An 18,502-nucleotide genomic window follows, 5' to 3' on the forward strand; every position below is an offset into this window, starting at 1 on the left:
TTGTTTCTACAAATATTGTTAAACATTTACCATATGTCACTGTATTTATCTACAAATATTATGTATTTACACTGTGGTAGATCCTTGAGATTTAAAAAATGAAATAAATCACATGGTTTAAATGAGAAGAAGATATCATCCCTCCTCTATTCCATGGTTCTGATTTTCTATTTTGTTAACCATAGGAAATAACTGCTTTTCATTTAAAACCATTCAAAATTTTGGATTGAGAGTATTAAAAATTATTTAATTTTAATGTTTAAAGAGTGAATTATTGATATCACCCCAAATCCTAAAAATAAAATAGGATTTTTTTCAACAAAATTACAGACATTCTTAAAGAACTATTCTTGTTGAGTGAAAACGAATAATTTAGTTGTACCAACTTGGGACTTCCATAGAAAAACAAGTAAATCTCCAGGAAATTAGGTGATCAGTGCACTAACATTTTCTGAGCACAGAGTAGCACATTTGGATAACTCATTGGAAAACTCTTCATGTTTGTGACCTTACAGAAGAGTTGCAATTAAGTAAACTTGCCTTCATGTCTCCATAGAAATCCTTTTCAGCCCGGGCTGTGTCCCGCTCCCATCAGAGGGCAGAACACATATTAAAGAACTTGCAACAGGAGGAAGAGAAAAAACGCCTTGGTCGAGAAGCCAGCCTCATCACAGCCATCCCCATCACCCAGGAAGCTTGCTACGAGCCCACCTGCACACCCAGCTCCGAGCCAGAAGAAGAAGGTGCCCTCTACACATGGGACTTCTTGGGGGTTGAGTCACAGGAAAGGGAAAGGACTTTCTCTACCTCTCCCTCAACTCCTGACACTATCCAAAGAAAGAGAGAAGCTTTGGTTTCCTAAATGATTACAGTTAGCTTGTTTAAAGAGGAAGATGTTAGTTACACTGTACAAACCAGTATAAGAAAGGACCAAGTAGTGATTGGGATTCAGGAAACAGTTAAATCTAGAGTGTTCATTAAAGTAGATGCATTCATTTTTTTCATCATTAAAAACAGCGATAGTCTATGACCTTCAACCTTCATGAGTGCCAACAATGTGTTGGTTGGTATCAGAAAATGACCTAGGAAGCATTCTAAAATTAGTGATTCTCTGCCCTGCTTTTGTGGAATCTTTAGGAGGACTTTTGTCTTTCTGTAATTTCTTTTTCCTTTTCTAAATACACTCGAATTACTTAAGCTTTATGGTCTGAGAGCAGAATACATTTGTATGTAAGCACAACTGTAGTTGTTACGATTACCTATCCTGTTATAAAACCAAAGTTCACGTTCCCCGTTTTCTTTGCCAGTAGAAGAAGTCACCAATCTGGCATCCCGTCGACTGTCTGTCAGTCCGTCCTGTACCTCCAGCACTTCCCACAGGAATTACTCCTTCCGCCGAGGGTCGGTCTGGTCGGTGCGGTCAGCTGTCAGCGCCGAAGGTGTGTCCTCTTGCACTTGTGGTGTTTATTCCTCGTGACTTGTGGGTTTTGAAACATTTGCTTTTAACATTTCTTACTTTACTACACTACGCTGCCTTCATTAACTAACTTGTTTTATGATTTGAAGTTCTGAAAAATATTAAATTAAGTGGCACCTTAAACAAATTATAGTTGAATTTACCCAGCAATTGTCCTTTATAAGTTAGCTCTATTTTAATAACATTTCAAGTAGTTATATTGCTGAGGGTCAGCAGATATTATTCTAGCCAATTAACAGTTTTAAACCCTTGCTCCACATTACAATCAACTGTGTAGCTTTTTAAAAATGTCCAGTCCACACCCAGGACCAAATCAGAATCTCTTAAGGGTGGGACCCACACATCAGTACTCAGGGTATTCCAGTGTGCGACCAAGATCCAGTAGGATACTTTAAGGTGATGTTCTGGAATAATTAAACACCCAAAGGAAGGAAGGCCAAAGCTTATGCTACTCCTGCAATGAAATCTGATTCTGGTATGGGATGGGGGTGGGATGGAGGGACTACATGATGCTTTTCAGTCCTAAGAATTTAAAACATATGCTTCTCTAATGATGAACAGCTACTTGGGACTCACTGCTTCATGATTATACAAATTCCATAACTGATTTACAAAGGCATCAAAAACTGTACAGAAGTTATGTTTCATGATTATACAAAGTTGGTCATATTAAAAAGTTGTACAGAAACCAATGGTTCTCAACCCTTGGCTGCACAACCCTGGGGAACATAAAAAATTACCAATGCTAACTAATCACAATATACAGAGATGGAATCCAAGGCATATCTGTATTTTTTATAACATGTTTATTGAGGTATAATTTGCATACCATAAAATTCATCTTTTTGGAGAATATAGTGCAGTGGTTATTAGTATACTCCCAGAGTGTGCAGTCATCGCTACTATCTAATTTGAGAATATTTTCGTCATTCCGGAAGGAGATCCTGTGCTCATTAACAGTCATTTCTTATCGACTGCTTCCCCAAACCTCTGGCAAGAAATGACCTTTCTATTTCTATGTATTTTCCAACTCTACATTTCATATAAATGGAATCATATAATATGTGGCCTTTTGTAACTGGATTTGACTCTGCATAATATTTTCAAGGTTGTAACAGTATGAATTCTTCACTTCTTTACATTACCAGAAAATGTTGCATTATATGGATAGTCTACATTTTATTAGTTTACCAGTTAGTGGACATTTGGGTTGTTTACACTTTTTGGCTATTATTAATTATGTGCAAGTTTTATGAGAAAAAAACTACCAAACTATCTTTAAAGTGGCCGTATCATTTTATCTTTACCAAAAACATAAGAGTTCCAGTTGCTCAATATCCTTGAACAGCCAAAATAATCTTGGAAATTAAAAACAAAATTGGAAAACTCATATTTTCCAATTTCAAAACTTAACGACAAACTGCAGTAAACAAAGGTTGACATGCAGATTAATTGAATAGATTTGAACAACCAGAAGTAAGCCATTACTTTTACATCGATTTCATGTTTGAAAAGAGTACCAAGAAAATTCAATGGGTAAAGTATAGTCTTTTCAACAAATGGTGCTGGGATAACTATATACCGAAGACTATTAAATAAGTAGGCCTTGAACTGAGAAATGTTGTTGCACTAGAATTAGAATACTGAAAAAAAGCACCCCAATTATGTCTCCTGCTTCAGATGAGGAGCATACCACTGAACACACGCCAAATCACCACGTGCCTCAGCCCCCACAGGCAGTGTTCCCAGCATGCATCTGTGCAGCAGTGCTCCCCATTGTTCATCTTATGGAGGATGGTGAGGTGCGGGAAGATGGAGTAGCAGGTATGGTTTACTAGTAAAACCAGAATACTTAAGCTGTTCCTCTGGTGTAGAACAGTTGGGTACTCTTGAAGATATTAACTATTGGCCACATGTTGTGTTGTTTTATGCACATATTATGTTATAGATTTGTGGTATACTGAACTATCAATTTCTCCTCCTCTTCCTTCCCACCTTTACAACTAAAAAAAAAATGCATTTAAAATAATTAGTTGGGTCCAGCAGCATTGTTCATGACCAGAGAACAGCACAACACTTACCTGACCACATGGAAATCAAATAGTGATTTTGGTCACCTTAGTAATCTTAGTTATTAGCTTGACACCACTAATGCCATCTTTCCCACATGATTACCTTTGTGGCGGTATTACCTAAAGAGAATAATTGCAAAGTGAAATGATAAACTAAAGGTGGAGATGATTTACATTTGTAACAGTTTAATATTCTTAATGTTATTTTAAAAAACACTTATCAATAATGATTTTTTTAAACCCAAAAAGGAAAAGGGGCAAAGGATATAGATACAATCTAATGGTCAATAACATCTGTAAAACAACATTGTTATTTACAACAATGAACCTTGCATACCAGCTGAAAGAACTACAAAGATTATTTTAAATGAAAATAACCATGGTTGGTAAAGATTAAGGGAAAAGAGCATTTTCACACTTTGCTAATGGGAGTATAAAATTCAATGCAAGTGTTCTGGAATGACAGAGTTTCATGATATGTGTCAAAACCTATTATGAGTGTGAAGACCCTTTGATGCAGATTTTGACTTCTAGCAATTTCCTAAGGCAACAGTGAGTGCTGTATAAAGGTTTATATAGGACACTGTTTATTGTACATTATTTAAAATAACAAATATTTGAAAAGAGTGTAGAACCACATCAAAATGACAACTAACATACAGAACAAGCATCATTCAGAACAGTCAGAAATCGAGTTGAATGGAAGTCTCACGACTACATTCATCCATACTTGTAGGAGGGACAGAGACCTCAACAGGCTGGCCCCACATCCAGATGTGGTGGGTAAGAATTCATGAGGGATAACTCAGGAGCAAGGAGTCCCAGCCCCACACCAGGGCCGCCAGCCCAGGGTTTCAGTGCCGGGAAGATAAGTCCCCATAACTTCTGGCTATAAAACCAGCAGGGATTGAGCTCACGAAAGAAACTTCTGGAGTTCCAAGCAGTTCCTCTTAAAGAACCCACACACAGACTTAATTAGATTTACTTTTTCTGAGCTCCAGCATTGGGGTAGCAGCTTGAAAGGTACTAGTGACATACAAGGAGAAACTGAAGTGTCTGACATCAAGGCAAGAGCTGGAGGACAGCTTTCTCCCGTATAGAAATGCGGGTCTCTACCATTGCCTCATTTCTGAAGCATCCCCCTCCCACACAGAGCTACAGAGCTGGCGGGCTGGTGCCGTATCGGAGACTCCATCAACCTGCCTAACACTGTTTGCCCTGCCCTGGCAGTCATGAGAGGGTAGAGGTTGGTGGTCAATGATCACAGCCAGTCCTCGCAGCTGACTGGCCTGGGTAAATCCCTCCCATTGACCTGCCAACAGTAATCAAGGCTCAACTACAGAAGGAAGGTGTACTCAGCCCACACGAAGGGCACACCTCAGTACCCAGCTTGGGTGATAGGAAAGGTTGTTCCACTGGACCTTACAAGACACCTACTACATTAGGCCACACTACCAAGACAGGGAGTTATAGCAACTCTACCTAATACATAGAAACATACACAGGAAGGGTGGCAAAATGAGGAGACAAAGAAATATGGCCCAAGTAAAAGAACATATTAAAACTCCAGAAAAAGAACTAAACAAAGTGGAGATAAAGATGCCCAAGGAACTTAGTGAGGACATCAACGGCATAAAAGAGATCCAGTCAAAAACAAGGATACACTAATTAAAATATAAAACAATTTATATATTAAAGAACAGTAGAGCGGATGAAGCTGAGAATCATATTAATGATTTGGAACATGAGGAAACAAAAAACAACCAATCAGAACAAGAAGAAAAAAGTATCCAAAAATACCCGAGGATAGTGTAAGCAGCCTCTGGGACAACTTCCAGTGATCCAACATTTGCATCATAGGGGTGCCAGAAGGAAAGAGCAAGAAATTGGAAATCTACTTGAAAAAAATAATAGTAAAGAAAACGTTCCTAATTTGGTGAAGGAAATAGACATGCAAGCCCAGGAAGCACAGAGAGTCCCAACCAAGATGGATACAAAGAGGCCCATCATAACTAAAATGCTAAAGGTTACAGATAAAGAGAGAATCTTTAAAAAACAGCAAGAGGAAAGAAGTCGGTTACCTACAAGGGAATTCTTATAAGACTGTCAGCTGATTTCTCAAAAGAAACTTTGCAGGCTAGAGGGAATTGACAAGAAATAAGCAAAGTCATGAAAAGCAGGGACCTACAGCCAAGATTGCTCTCTCCAGCAAAGATATCATTTAGAATCAGAGGGTAGATAAAGAGCTTCCCAGACAAGAAGAAACTAAAGGAGTTCATCATCACCAAAACATTTTTATATGAAATGTTAAAGGAACTTATTTAAGAAAAAGAAGAAGATCAAAATTATGAACAATAAAATGGCAATAAACACATATGTAGCAACAATTAAATCTAAAAAACAAACTAAGCAAACAAGAAGAGCAAAGACAGAATCATAGATATGGCAAGCATTTTGATGGTTGCTAGATGGGAGGGGAGTGTGGGGGAATGGGTGAAGAGGTGAGGGGATTAAGAAGTACAAACAGGTAGTTACAGAATAGCCATGGGGATGTAAAGTACAGCATAGCAGATGGAGTAGCCAAAGAAGCTACATATAACCCATGGACATGAGCAATGGTGGGGAGATTGCCTGAGGGAGTAGGGGGTACTGGGTGGAGGAGGGTAAAGGGGGGAAATTGGGAAAACTGTAATAACATAATCAATAAAATAAAACATTTTTAAAAAGAATTTAAATATCCAACAATAGGCCATCAGTTAATCATGATAGTTCTATATTACAGGATTCTGTGTACATACTAGAAATAACATTCTAGAAGAATACTAGCATAAAAATGTTCAGTATATTGCTAAGTAAAAATAACTGAGTATCAAAGAATATTTTAATATGGTATCTGTTCTCTGAGTTCAGATTTTTTTTTTTTTTTTTTAGATTTCACATATAAATGAGGTAATACAGTCTTTGTCCCTGTCTGGCGTATTACACTTAGCATGTTGTTGCAAATGGAAGGATTCCTTTCTTTTTAATGCTGAATGATACTGCATTACACTTCACAAATGTATTCTTTACAAAAGCAATGCCAATACCTAAAAACCATCCTATACTTGTTAGCTTTTCTTTACAGGTTAAAATATTTAAAACAACAAAGTTAATGAATATTACCTTATTATAGAAAAACAGTTTACAGGATTTTTTTAAGGAAAAGAAGAGAGACTAATTAAAGCTTAGTAAACTCAATACTTTTTCTAATACTTGTGTTTTCATTTAAGACAAATGGTTATTTTTTTCTTCTCTTTTAAAGTGAGTGCTGTGGCCCAACAAGTCTTGTGGAATTGTCTAATTGAAGATCCATCAACAGTTCTTCGACATTTTCTGGAAAAATTGACCATCAGCAATAGACAAGTAAATTCCTCTCTCTCTCTCTTTAAATAGTATAACTTTGTGTTTGAGCAGTGTTAAAAGCAAGCACTGGACTTAGTAGTGCTGTGCATGCAACACTGATGATTTCTGAGGACAATGATGAGCAATATTCAACTTTGCTGTTTTCTTTCTAATTTCTCCATTAGCTGATGTCTCCATAGTGTATGGTACATTGCCAGTGATGACCCTAAAATACTGACAGATTCTCAGCCTTTTAAACAAAGATTAAATTCAGTATAATGTTCTTAATACTGGGAACATTTATTGAATTTTGATTGCTTGGTAGTCTGTGATGGATGCAGGTAGGGTTATTAGAAAACATTGAATTTCTTCATTAATCACAAATTCTAATGTAACAGACCCCCTGTAAGAAAACTGTGCCAAATAAAAGTAGTTTTCTGAGCAATGGTAAACTTCAGTGATGATTTAAAAGTATTTGTTCATTTCTGTGTTATGGTCCTGTTTACTAGAAGATTAAGTTTAGCTTATGAAAGGTAAGGTTAATCACATTTTTGTTCATCCTCTCTTGGCTAAGATAAACCTAGGAAGCAGAACTAAGAAGTTCGAGAAACCTGGTTTGTTTAATGGGTTCTCAGTGTAGGTTCTTCTCACATTTTCATCACACCTGGCACCCACAACAAATAGAGTTGACTAAATATAAAGCTTTTTCATGATTTGCCTGTGACCTGTAGACACAGTCTAAATTTTGATTTTTTAAAAAAAGTTGGCTGACTGCTGCTCAGTGATTTCATATGTTTGCACCGAGGAGAAGGCATTGGAGTTGGTTTAAATACTGTGTAACAAGGACCACATAGATGATGTTAAAATGTTGAACATGGAAATCAAAATGTGGACAAGAGTAAGGGACATCCACACCCCTGCTTTTCAAGAAGTTAGTTTTATTTCCTACAGCAGGGCAGCTGAGTGAGACTAGAATTCTGTTCTTCCAGGATGAGTTAATGTACATGCTGCGCAAACTTCTCCTGAATATTGGAGACTTTCCTGCTCAGACATCTCACATCCTGTTCAACTACTTGGTGAGTTTCAGCCCCCTCCCCCTGTAGGTTATAAATGTTCATTTCCAGGTAGGAAGCAACATGAGGAAAGGTCTTAGGAGGTTTTTTTTTTTTTTTTTTTGCAATACATTCCTGTAAATATGCGACTAAAAGTGAATGATAGTGAGCTAAATAGCGTAATCAACTAAATTCACCACTGTGTATGGGGAAACCTCTCCTGCACAATCCTTGATATGTGGTAGGTACTCAATAATGTCAGTTTCCCAAGTGTCGCTGGTTCGATTCCCAGTCAGGGTGCATGGCTAGGTTGCATGCCAGGTCCCCAGTTAGGGGTGCGTCAGAGGCAACCGCACATTGATATTTCTCTCCCTCTCTTTCTCCTTCCCCTTCTCTCTAAAAACAGATAAATTAAATTAAATTAAATTAAATAATAAAATAAAATAGAGTAACCTTGTTAAAAAAAAAAAAGTCAGTTTCTTCTCTCTCTTCCTTTGGCATTATACAACTTTCTTATATTAGTCCCTAATTTTGATTTGAGGAAATGTATGTAATTTTTAGTCATTTTTCCCTTGTCTTATCTCACTGTTAAACACACACACAAACAAATACTCAACACACACAAAAATATTGCCCTGGCTGTAAAGTGTTTGTGAGTGTACTTTTGTACAGCAGCTATCTATGCTTTAAGCCATCCTGACAACTCCTTCCTGAACGCACCAGAATTTATCAGTTTCTTTGTATTATCTTTGCACCCTGAGTGAACATGCAGTTTGGGGACTGTTAATATGATGCATGTTCTTTGAAATTGCACCTTAATGCAGGCAGACAGATGGCCAAATAAATTTCTGTGCTGAGAGAACTTCTTTTCCCTCACTATCATCTGCCTCCTGGCAGGTAGGGAAATAGAAGAGTTATGCATTTGTATCTGTAGCAGAATGATAAATTTAACTTACACTACAACTTTGATGTGCAGAAAAAACTCTTGTAATTCCTTTCTCGTTTCTATGACTGATTTGATTTTCCTCCTGAGTGCCCACCTGCTGGTTGACAAAGGAAATAATATAAATCATGTCCAATCCAGTTTTCCGTTCAGAATAATAAAAATATATAAATAGTACCTTTGTATAGTGTTCAGTCTCTCTTGGCTAAGAATACTGAGTTTCTAGGAATTTCCTTCCCTTCCAACTGCTTTCATCTTTAAATACTATGTGAAATTGGAAAGAAACAAGACCTTTGTTCTCTGTTCTATCCTTCAGCATGTGCTTAGGCTCCTCTCTGCATGAGACAGTGCTCTGTGTCTGACTGGTCATTGGGTGCCCAGCTGGCATAAGCCAAAGCCTGTGGTTGTTGCGTTGTGGGATCCCTCTGCTCCCGATGGTGATGGCTGGATGCAACTCAACCTCACCTCAGCTCCTGCTGGTGCTGTAGGTGCCCCTGAATTCTGCTAGTGAGTCCCAGCCAGGTACAGCATCCTGCACAAGTGGCACCAACCAATGCCAATTTTACCTAGAAAGCTCTCTAGACAAACATTCTGCTACTTCTTGGTCCTGTCTACATCACGCAAAAGCCAAAGGAAGTTATCAAAGCCAAATATCAGGGCCTCCCTCAGTGTAAGTATGTGATCTGCCAAGTTTATGTTGCATCCAGAGACTGGTGGCGAGAGCCCCTTCGGTGTGCCTGCCCATTCCCCAGGTCACCGCAGAGGAGAGATGCTCCCTTGGACCCCGGCTCTTCTCCATCCTTTAGCCTTGGGATAAGAAGATGGACATTTTATTTCCCTTCTGCCATACTCTCCTGTCAACTCCAAATAAGCCCTAATGATAGATGTAAGTCCTCCCAGCTAGGTAATTCATATGCAAATAGAGAAAAGGAAATAACACTTTGACCTTGCTGTATATCTTGTTTTGCATGAATGTAAATTTTTGGTTTTGCATTTCTGTCTAAGCCTTAATCTTCCCCGAATTCCAAGCACATGCATGTTTTGAGTGGACTGAAGAAAGAGTCTTGTACTCAGAATGGCAAAACAATGAAGGGCAGAGTCTTTTAAACCTTTACCCTCATTGTACATCTTTTTTCTAACAACTGTTGTGGATGTGTGTGGTGGGGATGTTGGGGGAACACTAATCCATATCTTCCATACTTTGTTAGGGATATTTATTTATTTATTTATTTTTAGATTTTATTTATTTATTGTTAGAGAGAGAAAGGGAGGGAGAGAAGGAGAGAAACATCAATGTGTGGTTGCCTCATGCGCCCCCAACTGGGGACCTGGACTGCAACCCAGTCATGTGCCCTGACTGGGAATCGAACCGGCGACCTTTTGGTTCGCAGGCCAGCACTCAATCCACTGAGTCACACCAGCCAGGTCAGGGGCATTTAAATCCACTGCTTAACTTGACCAAGAGATCTTCAGCCTGGGATATGAACACATCTGGGGATATGTGAAGACTTTTAAAGTCTCCGAATTTTCAACTTACAAATATGTACTAATACTTTGAGCAAGCCTGCCATCTCAATCATCATTCTGTGCACAGAAAAGCCCTCCCTGACCATCAAAGATGTCACCAGGCTCCATTGACAGACACGTGAAACAGAAAGAATCTGATGTACTGTGTTTGTTCTAAGGAAGCCTGCTTTCAGATTGATCAAGGCACTTTGAATCCATAGGACTTCCCATTTCTTCCTGTCCTTTATAGATTTCTACTAGGGTTGAGCTTTGACTCTCATTAGGGTATCCAGCCTTTAGATTAGGTTAGTGACACCAATTCTCTCAATGTAACTGGCAAGTTTATAAGATTAACAAGTTTTTCAAGAAACAATGGCTAAAAGCCACTGGGAAAGGGGACAACTTTTTTTCCTGATTTTTGTTGTGCATTGTTGAATAAGGTAGTTAAAGTGTATTTATTAAATTTGATGAAATACACATTCCAGTTACACTCAGTTCTCCTCTTATTTCAGTGTATAAATGTTTAATATATTCTATTCCTATTAACAAAAACTTAACTTATAATAAAACATTTAAAGTGTCAGTTTAAAAATGTACAAAATGACGCACAGTTTTTCAAAATTACTGGAAGGACACAAAGACTTTTAAGTTCACCAACTTTTAAGTTGCTGGGTCAATCCGTCTGTCAAAGAGTGTTTGGGCAAACATCGTATAGAGACTATTTTTCGGTCGCCTAGGTAGCTGGGCTACCAAGTGACTTGAATCCTGGACAAATGATATTCTGTTTTCCTCTCAAGAAGTGACAATTTTTAGTGACACATAAAAATGTACGGCAATCTATTTTGGTCAGTTTTGCAGTTATACCCTCTCCAGCTTACTGCGATTGAAAGTGTTGGAGAAGTGTTTGAACAGAAACTATGAAGGTACATACGAATATTTAGTCAAGAAAGGAAAAGCCAAGGACATGAGAATGTCAGCTCAGGATTATTGTGGCTTTATGAACTCTTCCTGTTCTGCCTTGTAGGTGGGATTAATCATGTACTTTGTGCGGACCCCATGCGAGTGGGGCATGGATGCCATTTCAGCCACTCTGACTTTCCTGTGGGAGGTGGTGGGCTACGTAGAGGGCCTATTCTTCAAGGACCTGAAGCAGACCATGAAGAAGGAACAATGTGAGGTAAAGCTCCTGGTGACCGCTTCAATGCCAGGTAATGCACTGCCACTTTTGGATGATACAACTTTTATTTAAGACTATAAGTAACCCTTTTACTTTTCCATTATAATTTACATTCAACATTATTTTGTATTAGTTTCAGGTGTGCAGGATAATGGTTAAACAATCATATACTTTACAAAGTGATTCCCCTGAATATTTCCAGTACCCACCTGGCACCATACGTAGTCGTTAGAATATTATTGACTGTATTCCTTATGCTGTCCTTTACATCCCTATGACTATTCTGTAGCTACCAATTTGGACTTCTTAATCCCTTCACTTTTTTCACCCAGTACTCCAACTGTCTTCACCTCTGGCAACCATCAGTGGGTTCTCTGTCTATGAGTCTGTTTCTATCATGTTTGTTCATTTATTTTTTTCTAAATAACCCTTTTAAGGGCCAAGCATCTCTTTCATTTATGAGAAAATTTCAGAGCTCTGACCCTGGTATTGAGTGCTTCAAAGAATTTTTGTTTAATACATTCCAAATAAATACAATAGACCATTTAAGAGTCAGCAACTGCCAGATGAAAACAGAGACATCAGAACTGAGATCCCTGTGAATCAGTCCTCGGCGGGCTGCCAAGGTTACAGATTTATTTAAGTCTATTGCAGAAGGCCAGCTGAACGGAAAGCCTTTTTGAATGAGTATTGGCACTGCAAGGAGAATAATATTGTTTGCATGGCATGGACCCCAGTCCTTTGTAAAGTCAATGAGAGATGGCTTTATGAAAAATTGGAAAAGGAAAAGCAGGGACAAAGCAAATTACAAAAGAACATGAAGTGTGATGTAAACTCTAGATGCAGTTTCTTTACACTTTGAATAACTTGTCTTTGTTTTAGATAAAAAATTTTGCCAAGCCTTTATCCTTGTGCAGTGACTAAGAAAATATGAGATGACATGTGTATTGAGGTAAAGAGAATGACAAAATGATGTATGAGGACACAGGTTCTGGCAGCAAAGGAGCCTGTGTTAAAATCATAGGTCTGTCATTTGTTGTTTGTATGACTAGTGTTAGCTTTGAGAAATTCCTAGTTTTTTCAAGCTTTCTTTCTTCATGTGTAAAATAGGGATGTAACCATACTTCACAACCCTGAGGAATAATTGAGTCTAGGAATATAATATAGTGACTGTTGTACTTGACTCATGGTAAACACTCAATGAATGGTAGCTGTGCATTTATAGTGTGTTCTGTAGATAATTCAACAAAGTGATCAGTTTTTATTAGCAAATAAACTCATATTGTCATTCGTAATCATAAAAACTCATTAAAAATCAAAGCATGTTATAATGTTCACAAAGATTTGTAATTAGTGAATGAAGTAAAACAAGTACTGTTCCACTGTCTAAGTGTAATGCAGAAAATGTGCATTGAAGCTACATTTCAGGTACTTGTCTTGGTTTTCCTGACATATCTATGTGTAGTTTCACAACCATTATTGCCGGATCATCTCATTTAAAATACAAGATCTATTACTTATTGCAATGCTTAAGGTTTGAATTCTGACTCCTCCACTAAATCAGCAATTTTCAGCCAGTGTGCTGCAAGAATTTTTAAAATATGCAATACCCAGCTATTTAGTCGGGGCACTGACCTCTTTTTCCTTAGATTGTCAAGTAAAAAACGGTCAACAGCCGACACAACAGTAGTGTAAGGTGTGAATGCCCCGTCTTAAACCATAATATATAGGTTGTAGAATAGAGTTGCATCATATTGGTCACATCACATAATAAGGTTGCATCTGATTGGTTACCAGAAATTTTTATATACAAGTATAGGTGCCAGATACACTTTACTATTGGACAATCTGTGTGATCATTGTAATAATCAATCAAAACTATACCTATCTTTTTTGTCAGATCGGCAAAAAGTATAATACATTTTTTGGTGTGCCTCAGAGTTTTAGAAATTAGTTTATGTGTACAATGAAATGAAAATGTTTGAAAATCACTGCTGAATAAATATGTTTCTTTGAATAAGTTACTTATCTTACTTATAAGTGCTATTTCCTCATATGTAAGATGAAAATAATAGTACCCATATTATAGAGTTGCTGTGAGATTTGAACATGATTGTGCACGTAAAACACATGTAAAAGTACTGAGAACTCCATAAATAGTAGCTATCATTATTTAATAAGTAGATACATTTAAAATATATATTTAACTATAAATAAAAGAGTGCAGTTAGTACAATGTACAATTTATATTAAGCACTCATAGTAATAATCATAAAAATAAAATATCAGTTTATTGATACTATTGTATTACTTTATGCTTTAAATACATATTTTTCTATACTAGAAGTCAGTTCACTATGATTTCTACCTTCTGTAGGTACCAAAACCTTGGTAGTTCATGGACAGAATGAGTGTGATATCCCAACCCAGTTACCAGTTCATGAAGACACTCAATTTGAAGCCCTGTTAAAGGTAGGGAGGACTTTGACTGAAACGATTTTTTAATGGCACAATGACTACAGACACTTCACCGATCATCCAACTTGCAATTAAATGGCATTTTTCTATCTTCAAACAAACATGTGTGTTTATTTACCTCTTCTAGAATCCCTTCCACTGTTGTGTAGTTTCTCTGTTCCCTTGCATAATTTTCACCACGCTACTGACATTGTAGCTCTGCACTGAAGTAGGAAACACCGTGCAGCTAGAGCAACAGCATGACTCGCTGGTGTGTACTCCCCCCTGCCCTGGGAACACTCTGAGCTCCTGCCTCGGAGGTTCCTGGTATCACACGTCACAGTTCTGGAGGTGCTCGCGGTCTGCACACTGAGCACAGGAGCAAACCTGAGCCGTCACTGATGATCCATCCCACTGGAATCCTTGCTGATTATTTATGTGGAGTTCAGAAGTTTGATGACCTGATTTCCTGGAGCACATCTCCAGACACAGACATAAGTAGAAAAGGCCCCTGAAGATTTTAGTTCTGCCAAAGCTGTATATTTTATTTCAGTAGAAAGGGTTATTAAGCCTCCTTCAGGCCTCACCCAGACATCTCCAGAGGATTTCTAAGGCCCAGAGAAGCAAAATTCAGCAATCACTTCTCTTCCTACTCTACGTTGAATGGTAGGAGGACATGAAGGCAGGCAGAGTTGAGTTCAAACTCAAGGTCCACCCACAACCAACATGACCTAAATCAAATAACAGGACCTCTCTTATGTTGGTTTCTTTTTCAACAGTACTGGGATACTAGTACAGATTATATAAGTAATTTACCTTGAAAGCATTGAACTTAGATTATAGTGTATAATGAGTGCTCATTGCATTGTAGTTTGTATGAGTCTTCAGGTCTTCCCAATACTGAGACTAGTAGATACCAGTATGCTTCCATGGTTCCCCACTCATTCTGAATTGTAATTGTACATCTTTTAGCACTATATGAGTAGATAGTTTATATAACATTACTAGTTTTTAATAATCATTCTTTGGATAGCTGCATATCCAAATCCAGTGTGTATCCATATGCACCATATCCATATATATATGCACATAATATACAAGAAGTATATAAACATACATAACATATATATAAAATCCTTAATAGAAGTTACCTTGTTTTTATAATATTTATATTTTTTAGTTTACTACCTGACATAATATATTCTCAGTAAACATGTATTAAAATTTATTGTTCTAGGAGTGTTTGGAGTTTTTTAATATCCCAGAATCCCAGTCCACAAATTATTTTCTCATGGATAAACGATGGAACCTTATCCACTACAGTAAGGTGAGACTGTGCGGTAATGACACTCATGTTGGGCTGTGCCAAAAGCTTGTCAGTCCTTGAGAGCAGCGTCCACTCAGAGAGGCACCATCGTTCAGAGGTTAGGAGCGTGACCTCCTAGGTCACACAGCCTTACTGTGTGTGTAGCTGTGGACTAGCCACTTCACCTTTGTTGCCTTCCCCTTCCTTGTCTGAAAATGAAGGTGATGGTAATAGTATCTACTCCAGGGTTGTTGTGATAATTAAGGGAGATAAGCCCAGTAAAGCACTTAGTGACTCATTGTTATTAAATCTAAATGGAAAAACTAAGTTGCCCATGTAGTAACTTCATGTGTCTATTTGGAATTTTAATGTTTTTATGATTCTCCTTTTTATGGTGTTAAGCATGATTGGGGTGCCCTGATCTAATGATCAAAAGGGGACCTCAGGAAGACCACTGTCATCACTTGACAGTGACCTTCTTCCAGAGTGTCAGGTAGTAAATTGCCTTTGGCTCCTTTGCTCCTGACAGCACCCTGGTGTTTGGAAAGGGTGCGCAGCCTGGGTGATTCGAAGCTTTCTGGTGGAGGCTTTTTACCTTCCTTGGGATTTTGTAAAATTGGGAAATGTAAAGTAGTAAGAATCAAAACCAGCAGAAAATAGATAAGTTTTGTTTGTCCGACCTAAGGAGAATATGAGAATAAAAGTTTAATCATCTGAACTCTTCTTTTGTCTTTGTGTAATCTCGCCACAGACCTACGTTCGGGATATTTACCCTTTCCGGAGGTCAGTATCTCCGCAGCTGAACCTTGTACATATGCAGCCAGAGAAAGGACAGGAGCTCATTCAGAAACAGGTGCCCGACCGCCTCAGTTTTATTCTGTAGTTTTGTCATGTCATTGGGATAAATGATGTGTAAATGTGTTGCCAATCCTGAGATTCTGTGATCGTTTTATTCTTTCTAGAGAGAATGGATAGCTGGGCCCTTGATCAATAGATAGTTCCCCCAAATAGTTTAAGTTTTATAAATTGGATTATAATATAAGCATATTAAGGAACACTCTCATGAAGTAATGCTATGATGAATCATTGAGTATAAAAAATAGAAATCTTCAAATTTATTAATCTACTTGACTCTAAGCATGAATTTTCATTCCATATTTTTGTAAAACAGGATTGGAAGTGCACATGACATAGCTATCTGAATGTTGTCCCAGAGGTTTATGCTAGCTGGAAAACAAATAAATAAAAAGAATCAGTTCAGTACATCTGAAAAAGGCAGGGAACTAAGGTGCAGAGATTTGAACTCAGGCCCAGCGCTGCCACTGACCAGCGATCTGACCTTGGGCATCCTATGGTACTAACTTCTCTTCAAATGGGAGAGACATAATAATGCAGTTGTACTTAGATTTAAGGTTGAAGAGCAGAATAATATTCACCGGTGTAATCACAAATCAGACTTCGAGCTTAAGGAAATTCACTATTTTGCATGCAAAAATATAGGTGTAGTATACAATTCTAGTAATACGATTTTTATATGATCTATTCATCCTATTGTTTTATTTTTATCTATGTCAATTTGTAATTGATTTACATTAATTTTAAATAAAATGTCTAAACAAAAATTTCAGTATACTTTATAAATTCAATTTTTCTGTACATAACAGGAAGGCTAATTTGTCATCAAACTATCCAAAATACCTTTATGAGATGAATAAAAATGGCATAGAATTAGGTCACTTAATTAAAAATGTAGTTACTATTAACTACCTAAATTACATTTAAAAGAGAGAAAATAATGCATTACAAGGCATGAGATGTTGGGTAAAACTGTAAGATTTTATATTGAAACAATTTCTAGAACAATTCTCCCCAAATGATCCCAGCCCATGATCTGGGCAGCAAAATAACTAAGAACATGTTTAAGAACATGTTTTAAAAGAATAGCATAAAATGGGGCTCCGACTCTGTGTGTACTCCAAGCTGAACCTTAAGATGTCTTCCTGAATTTCTCAGAGAGATAATAATCTGCAGACCCATGGTTCTAGCTCTGAAATTTCCTCAACAGTGGCTCGCTGCTTATGATCCTATGGCCTGGCCACTGATCATCGACAGAAAAGGAAATATGAGTAGGGACTAAGAGGCCTACATTTATTTATGCCATCTAAATTCAGGGCTAAAGGAGCACTAACCTAGGGTCCCCTCAGCTTTTGTCACAACATAGATTTTTCCTGGATCCCATTTTGGTCATTTTTAAAGAGGCAAAACCAGAACCGACAGGAAACAGCTTAAGGCATCAGTGGAAATGGTAGAAGCAATTGGAATGGACTCTGGCTCCTGTTGGAGAAGGTCTTCCATATTAGAGTAACCAGACAAATGGCCTCTATTTGACTGAACTATTCTTGACAATGCTTGCATTGTGTCCCTCCAGCCTGCAAACTCCATGAGAAACGCTTCCTTCTGTAGAGCAGACAGATGCAGGAAGAGAGTCGATTAAGTATTGCTTGCTTTTTCTGTGTGGTAAAGAAAAAAAATTTTTTTCTCTCTCATTTAACTCTCCCACCCTCACCTTGATTTTATCAGCCTAGTTTGCCACTAAAGATTTTACTTCAATTTCTCCACTCTTAGTAATTTTGGAGTTGCTCACTCCATTTTCCCTCTGCTCCTGCTTTTGTTTGCTGTTAGGTGTTCACTCGGAAGCTGGAGGAAGTAGGGCGTGTTTTGTTTCTCATCTCCCTGACCCAGAAGATCCCCACAGCCCACAAACAGTCCCACGTCTCCATGCTCCAGGAAGACCTCCTCCGACTGCCTTCATTCCCTCGGAGTGCTATTGATGCTGAGTTTTCACTCTTCAGTGATCCTCAAGGTATTGGGACCAAAGCATCTCCTCTCATGCCCTTGTTTTGTCTTTGGCTGCAGAGCATCTTCAGCAGCAGACAGTTTGATAAGCCAGAGGTTCCCAGCCCCGACAGTGCATCAGAATCCCCTGGAGGACTTGGTAAAATGCGTGTTGCTGGGCCCCACCGTCCACCCCCGAGTTTCTGATTCAGTGACTCTAAAATGGGGCACAGGGACTTGCATGCCTAATAAGAGTCCAGGTAATGATGATGCTGCTATTCCAGGGACCCAGCTTT

General features: G+C 38.1%; 1 protein-coding gene across 3 annotated transcripts in view; it reads left to right on the forward strand.

Moving 5' to 3' along the window:
* UNC80 (unc-80 subunit of NALCN channel complex) overlaps positions 1 to 18,502 on the forward strand; it is a 174,985-nt gene that overhangs the window by 113,822 nt on the left and 42,661 nt on the right. For 2 of the 3 annotated variants that reach the window (XM_090283247.1, XM_090283261.1), the window contains 10 exons: positions 557 to 743; positions 1,308 to 1,439; positions 3,158 to 3,301; positions 6,851 to 6,951; positions 7,920 to 8,006; positions 11,456 to 11,639; positions 13,986 to 14,080; positions 15,303 to 15,392; positions 16,123 to 16,224; positions 18,054 to 18,234. In XM_090283247.1, the coding sequence (XP_090139373.1) occupies positions 557 to 743; positions 1,308 to 1,439; positions 3,158 to 3,301; positions 6,851 to 6,951; positions 7,920 to 8,006; positions 11,456 to 11,639; positions 13,986 to 14,080; positions 15,303 to 15,392; positions 16,123 to 16,224; positions 18,054 to 18,234 (1,303 nt within the window). The remainder of the gene's footprint in view (positions 1 to 556; positions 744 to 1,307; positions 1,440 to 3,157; positions 3,302 to 6,850; positions 6,952 to 7,919; positions 8,007 to 11,455; positions 11,640 to 13,985; positions 14,081 to 15,302; positions 15,393 to 16,122; positions 16,225 to 18,053; positions 18,235 to 18,502) is intronic. The other variant, XM_090283255.1, reaches the window with a different exon arrangement.

Source organism: Furipterus horrens, unplaced genomic scaffold (assembly GCF_987537825.1).
Source record: "Furipterus horrens unplaced genomic scaffold, mFurHor1.1.pri manual_scaffold_1, whole genome shotgun sequence".
NCBI classification, from domain to species: Eukaryota; Metazoa; Chordata; class Mammalia; order Chiroptera; family Furipteridae; genus Furipterus; species Furipterus horrens.